Source organism: Microtus ochrogaster, unplaced genomic scaffold (genome assembly GCF_000317375.1).
Source record: "Microtus ochrogaster isolate Prairie Vole_2 unplaced genomic scaffold, MicOch1.0 UNK103, whole genome shotgun sequence".
NCBI classification, from domain to species: Eukaryota; Metazoa; Chordata; class Mammalia; order Rodentia; family Cricetidae; genus Microtus; species Microtus ochrogaster.
Genome location: NW_004949201.1, coordinates 559927 through 566632, shown reverse-complemented (window position 1 = coordinate 566632; position 6706 = coordinate 559927). Strand labels below are relative to the sequence as shown.

The 6706-nt window shown below is 54.4% G+C and overlaps 1 protein-coding gene across 1 annotated transcript; it reads right to left on the bottom strand.

Moving 5' to 3' along the window:
- Positions 1 to 223: 223 nt before the first annotated feature.
- On the bottom strand, positions 224 to 3267 carry Nccrp1 (non-specific cytotoxic cell receptor protein 1 homolog (zebrafish)). The gene is made up of 6 exons (XM_005371277.2): positions 2883 to 3267; positions 2461 to 2523; positions 2320 to 2371; positions 1423 to 1518; positions 699 to 837; positions 224 to 573 (listed from the first exon to the last, which is right to left on the bottom strand). Exons 1-6 carry the CDS (start codon positions 3265 to 3267, stop codon positions 433 to 435), a joined length of 876 nt encoding a protein of 291 aa, XP_005371334.1. The 3' UTR covers positions 224 to 432.
- Positions 3268 to 6706: the final 3439 nt, after the last annotated feature.

The following is a 6706-nucleotide window of genomic DNA, read 5'->3' as shown; positions in this document are numbered from 1 at the left end:
GAGGGGAGGGGGCGGGGATGAAGGGAGAGGTCAGGGGTTGAAGAAAAGTGAGGGGTGAACAGGATTTAGGGAAGTAAGGAGGGGTCAGGGTAAGCAGGAATCAGGGGGTAAGGAGGGGTCAGAGGTGAACAGGGTTGGGGTGAAGAGGGGCCAGGGAGGTAAGGAGGAGTCAGGGTGAACAGGGAGCTAAGGAGGGGTCAGGGTGAGCAGGGGTCAGGGGGTAAGGAGGGATCAGGGGTGAGCAGGGATCGGGGTGAACAGAGGTCAGGGAGCTAAGGAGGGGTCAGAGGTGACCAGGGGGTCAGATTTTGGCTATGCACACACATAGGGAGGGGCAGGAAGCAGTAGCATCTTGGAAATGCTAAGGGCTCAGAGGTGACTAACATCAGGGACTTCCAAGGGTCATGATAGACTTGGCGAGCCAGTCAGTAGTCACTCCCGGAGCTGCACAGACACTGAGGAGTCGGTCACCCTTGTCCTCCGCAGCCCGCCAGCCTCCATGCGGTTCTTGGCCTTGTGCTGGAAGTGGACATAGCGCACTCCTGGACCGTACTGGCGGAAGACGTGGGACACCTGTGGCAGCCCAGGGTTAGGAAGAAAGGCTCAGCAGGGTGGCCACAGCCTGTTGTCCCTCCTCCCTCTGCCCAAGGTCTTGGGAAAGAACACCTGTGTGGGCAGGACCTGTCAAGGCATCTCACCTGAACCCAACGGCCAGGGGGACCTCTGCCATTGGTCCGAGGGGCCACGTGGTGCTGGGCAATGACAGTGCGGCGGTCAGCTGCTAGCAACCAGACGTGCAGCTCGTAAACACACTGGTCCAGGCGGCTGTCCTCGAACCTGGAGGAGGGCAGGCTTTCACCGCCATGCAGCTAGCCCATCATCTCAGCCCCAAGTCCCGGTCCTGGGTCCCGACACATAGCCCTCTAGATCCAACCCCATGCCCTGTCCAGTGGGGGAGTAGACATGTCACCAAAAGTGACACTATACATGTAGATGGGGAGGAGCAGGCAGAAATCAAGGTGAAATGGGGTACAGGCAGGGGGAAGAGCAAGATGAGGGTGTAGCGGAGGTTAGGGATGGGGTGGGGAATGCAGGGCTCTGGAGCAAAGGTGGATGGCCCCTTCGTATAACTGGGGTAGGTGTCCAGGTGGAGCCCTGTGAAACTGCCCCTTAACAAGAAGAGAGGGAATCTTGGGATCACAGAGGGGCGCAGTCTTCAGCGGGTAAAGGAACAGCCTGGCCCAGAGGGACCCCACCCAATTGACTCCTGAGAGACACAAAGGCTGTAACAAAGGGCCAGAGGAGGCAGGACCTGGAGGGACCACATGCCAAGGGGACAGGAAAGCCTGAGCTCTAGGGAGCCTGGGACAGCCATGATCAGGCAGCCAGGCAGGGCGGGACAGCCAGGTGGGCGGGGCTCACCAGTCCATGATGGTGATGTCAGGCTGTTCATCATCCAGCAGTTCTTCCCAAAGCTTCTTGGCCAGCAGGTTCACACATTGCTCCTTCACGGTCCAGCTGCAGAGGAACAAGAGAGGACATGGGTCTGGGCCTGAGGTCGCCCAGGGGGCAGGAAGCATGGTCACAGGGCTCTAGTGACAGCAGGAGAATCTCCCTGACTCCTTCCCCCACCTCCATTCATGAGGGCCTGAAGTCTTGGTTCCTAGGAGACCCTGGAGGACAGTGTACACAAGCCCTCTGCTCCAGAAGAGAACTGACACTTAGTAGGACCCTATCTTAAAATAAGAAGTAAAGAGAGGACTAGGGGTCCTCAGTAGTAGAGCCCCTGCCTAGAATCCCCCAGTGAGGGGCTGGGGTGTGGCTCAGTGGTAGAGCCCCTGCCTAGAATCCCCCAGTGAGGGGCTGGGGTGTGGCTCAGTGGTAGAGCCCCTGCCTAGAATCCCCCAGTGAGGGGCTGGGGTGTGGCTCAGTGGTAGAGCCCCTGCCTAGAATCCCCCAGTGAGGGGCTGGGGTGTGGCTCAGTGGTAGAGCCCCTGCCTAGAATCCCCCAGTGAGGGGCTGGGGTGTGGCTCAGTAGTAGAGCCTCTGCCTAGAATTCACCATACAGGAGCTGGACTGTGGTCAGCAGAGGACCCAGGTCACTCTCTCCCAGGGAAAGAGGATGAGAGTTTTATCAAACACCTACTGTGTGCTGGCCAGACTTCTTGGGAGCCTAAGTTGCATGTTTAATAGGGATTCTGTTATGACTAACCCTCTCACCAGAGCAAGAAAGAGAGGTTCCTCTGCAGGAGAACAGCAAAGAAGACTGGAGAAGGGAAGGTGGAATTCCACCCCACCCCCACCCCTGTAGCAACTCACCTGAGGGGCCCCTGCAGGTTCTCAGTAGTAATGTACCATCCGCGGAAATTACCTGGCCGGTGGGGAGGAAAAAAGCGTTGGTTGGTGAGACTTCATTCCTTGAGGGGCGCCATCCTCCCTGGCAGAGCCTCCAACGCTTACCCAGGTCCGTCAGGGGCTTCCGCGTGGGACCCGTAGGGGGCGCCGGCTGGTAGATATTAATGCCTGAATCACAAAGGGGAACACCGAGCCTTAGGTCAGTGCCTACCTCCCGTCTTCCTTCCCCTGGAGCTAGACTGGAAGGGCAGGAACCCAAGCCGGACTAGACCAGCCTAGCAGGGACTAAGGAGGACGGTGGGCGGTTATGGTGAGTCTCTGGAGCTCCAGACGAAATCTAGAGAAAGGGACCGAAACACAGGCCGAGGCGAGGGAGAGAGACAGGGTGAGACACGCACCGAGACCATATGCAGAGTAGGATAGAGATACGGAAACACAGATTTGCAATGATAGACGAAGAACACAGAGGAAGATGAAGAGACCGAGGGTCTGAGCAGCGCGCCAGGTGTCCCCAGCTGCGTCCCCACCTTCGGGGTTGGGTGAGCTGAGCAGGTTGCGGTAGAGCGGCCGCTCCAGGAACAGCAGCCTCCAGCTGAGGCTCGGGGGCAGCTCGAGCTTCCCGCTCAGGGGTCCCCATTCTTCCAGCAGCAGCTGCCTGGCTTCGACCTCGGTGGGCGCCTTGGGCTCTGGGAGCTCAGGAGTCTCCGGGGACAAGGGAGACCTTGGGGACGGCGGTGGTGGTGGGGACTGTGCAGGCGGTGGCAGCTCCTCAGAGTTCTGGGACCCCTCAGCTTCCATCCTGCCGCTGAGCGCGTCTCTGTCCTGTGGCTTCTCTAACCCTAAGGTTTGGTTGACTGGGTCGCGGTTCCTAGGATCCAGGTTAACTGGGGGTGGAGGGGTGGGACAAGTCATCAGGCATTTAAGAGAGGGTGTGTTAGGGGAAGGATCCGAACCCCGGGTGCCCTCCTCCCTCAGACCAGGAGCCCGGTATGCAAAGTCCTCCTCCTCCTAACCTAGCGTTCTAGGTTCACAGCCTTCCTCCCCAGATCCAGGGGTTTAGACACCAGCTGTCATCCCTCAGACCCAGGAGTCCAGGCTCCAGTCCTCCTCCTTCAGAAGGGGTTCAGTCTTTGCCCCCTCAGCTTCTCACTCCACTGCCCCAGTTTCCCCAAGGCCAGCTGAGGACCTTCCCTAGCGCCTGGGGCTAAGTCAGGCTCTCTGAGGATGTGTAACCTCCTTAAGGCTGACCCCGCAGGACTGAAGCCAGTTAAAGCTAACCCCATGTGGGCTGGGAATGGGCGGGGGTCTAGCCTCCAGCACGTCTTCGCCTCTCCTGAGACACTTCTCAGGTACTCAGACATTTTTGTTATTCCGAAAAACAAAATAGGTCAGGGTGAAGCCGGAAACAGAGATGTCAGAGGTGGGCGACCCATGGAGCCTGGAGGCGGTAGCCCCTGACTGGGCTACTCTGGGTGACTGTCCCTCCTTGCCTCCTCCCCCAGGAAGGATGGGGCACCGAGGAGGCAGGGCTTTGGGGCGTGAGGAACCTGTAGGGCCAGATACCCAAGGCCTCTTCCTGCCTGTGGCCCATCCCCACCCCGTTCTGGTTGGCCCTGTGTGGAGACCATCCCTGGCCGGGAACTTTGGTGCCAGAAGGGCGCCTTAAACCTATTTCACTAACAAAGAGGAGGAGCAATAAGAAGATGGGCAGTTTGGAAGCAGATCTGGGGCCTGAAGCCCCCCCACCCAGATCTCACCCCCATCAGCCCTGGGCGAGCTACTACTGGCTTTTTGGTTATTTTGCTGTTGTTTAGGGGCTTTTGTATTTTATTTTGTTTTGTTTCCAGGCTGGCCTTGAACTTCTGATCTTCCTACTTCTACCTTCTAAATGAGGTTGTTACACAGGCTTGTACCACAGGCCCTGTGTGTGCTGCCGTTGCTATCTCCCAGGCTAGACCCGCGCACTCCCACACTCCCTGTCCTTCAGACTCTTGGAGTGCTGCTCATGCTCAGTTCACACTCCAATTACGATGCCTGCCTTGCTCTCATTGTTTCCAGCCTGGAAACGGGGTAAGCCATCCTGTCTCCTCATCCACCTTAGAAAGAGTCCACCCTGTCGTTCCGCCCATTTTGCCAGTGAAGAAACAGAGACCCAGGAAGGTCTAGTGATTCACTCGAGGTTGCACAGCAGGGACGTGGCAAGTTGGACAGACGCCTAGGAAGTCTCAGGTGTGCTCAACAGTGATCAGATTTGAATCAAGAAACACAGCTACGGGCTCACGGTGACGAGGACTTCAGCCGATGGTAGATGTTGATATTATAGTTATTAGAGTTCTTGACTTAGACCCATGCACGCGCACCAGCGAGAGCCCGTGATAAAGCGCGGGCACAGCTCAGGGAGCTGAGGCAGGAGGCTGTTGGCTGTTGACCTGCACACTGAAGGGCTGGGAAGTCACCAGGCCCTAGGAGGGCTGAGGTGACAAATATACCTTCCAGGTGCCACACCTCAGCGGATGAGCCCACGGCACACACAAGACTGCACGCACTCCTGGGGCCACCCTGGCCTGAGCTCCTTGTCCTAGCTACACTCCTGCCCGCCTACCTCAGGCCTGTTACGGTCGGGGGGAGGGAAGCCTGATGAGTGGGTCCAGAATCCAGGGCAAGGCGTGGCTGCAGCCTGCAGGAACCTGGAGGAAGAAGCCCAGGACTACAGAGGCTTTCTGTTCTTTTAAAAATTTATTTAATTCTTCCCTAATTCATACATTCATAAACAGATATGATTTAAAAATGTGCTTTGATTATATTATCCCCCATTATCCTCACCCACCCCTCCCTCTGGCCGAAACTAATATGCCCCGTCCTACTCTGAAGTATTTATCTGTTTGTTTTCTTTGAGAATATGTTCTTAAGGAGTTCAGGCTGTCCTCCAACTCCCAGCTATGGCACTGAGCTGTCACATGGCCTGTGGAATGTGCTGGATTCTTTCTTTGTGTTGGGCTCTGTGAATATTCACCCAAATTCTGCCCCAGCCACACCCCCAGCCCCTCACTGTGGATTCTAGGCAGGGGCTCTACCACTGAGCCACACCCCAGCCCCTCGCTGGGGGATTCTAAGCAGGGGCTCTACCACTGAGTCACACCAGTTGGCTTAGGACATACTGTGCAGACCAGGTTGGCTTTGAACTCAGAGATCTGCTCTCTTATTTATTTTATGGGTATATGTTTGTCTGCATGCATGTCTGTTTACCACATGCATGCCTGGTGCCCTCAGAGGTCAGAAGAGGACATCAGAAACCCAGGAACTGGAGCTACAGATGGTTGTGAACTCCCCTGTATGTAGCTGTGTTGTTTTGTTTTGTTTTTTGTTGTTTGTTTTTTTAATATTTGGGGGCTCACCACCCAGCTCCCAAATAAATACATTCTTTCTTATGAATGTCTAGCCTTAGCTTTGCTTGTTTCTAGCCAGATTTTCTTAAATTATACCATCTACCTTTTGCCTCTGGGCTTTTACCTTTCTCTATTCTATGTCTTTCTTTACTTCTTATTCCATGACTGGTTGTGTGGTGGCTGGCCCCTGGCATCCTTCTCTCCTCCTCTTCCTGTTTATTCTCTCTGCCCACCAGCCCCACCTATTCCTTTCTCCTACCTAGCTACTGGATGTTCAGTTCTTTATTAAAACAATGAGGTATTTCAGGCAGGCAAAGCAACACAGCTTTAGAGTTAAACAAACACAACATGAAAGAATGCAACATATCTCTGCATCATTAAACAAATATTCTGCAGCATAAAGGAATGTAATGCATCTTCAAGCAATATTGGAGAACTAATACTGAACACTGCAGGTTCTGGGAATGAAACCCCAGTCCTCTGGAAAAGCAACAACTGCTCAAAGGTGCTGATGTACCACCCAGCTCCATCTCATATTTTAAAGTTGAGGGTCTCAGGAATTTTGTTATAGCAGCAGAGAGCTCATCTTACTGCTACACCGATACACCGGGATTCTCTCTACTCAGCAGATAAAAGGAACGAACTATCCAAACACATGAGAATGTGGATGCGTGGACAAGTCTAAAAATCCCTACCAATAAAAGACAGGCGCCGGGCGGTGGTGGCACACGCCTTTAATCCCAGCACTCAGGGGGCAGAGGCAGGTGAATCTCTGTGAGTTCGAGACCAGCCTGGTCTACAAGAGCTAGTTCCAGAACAGGCTCCAAAACCACAGAGAAACCCTGTCTCGAAAAAGCAAAAAAATAAATAAAAATAAATAAATAAATAAATAAATGACAGGCAAAACAATAGTACCTATAGCATGATTTCATTTATATAAACAATGGCACCTATGGCATGATTTC

Bases quoted from the DNA above. Each gene is read 5' to 3' on its own strand.
- Nccrp1 (XM_005371277.2), bottom strand. From the start codon at position 3,267: ATGACTTGTCCCACCCCTCCACCCCCAGTTAACCTGGATCCTAGGAAC. The intron at 2,524-2,882 runs GTGGGGACGCAG...TTTGTGATTCAG, and splicing joins CAGCTCACCCAACCCCGAAG to GCATTAATATCTACCAGCCG. The intron at 2,372-2,460 runs GTAAGCGTTGGA...CCCACCGGCCAG, and splicing joins GAAGCCCCTGACGGACCTGG to GTAATTTCCGCGGATGGTAC.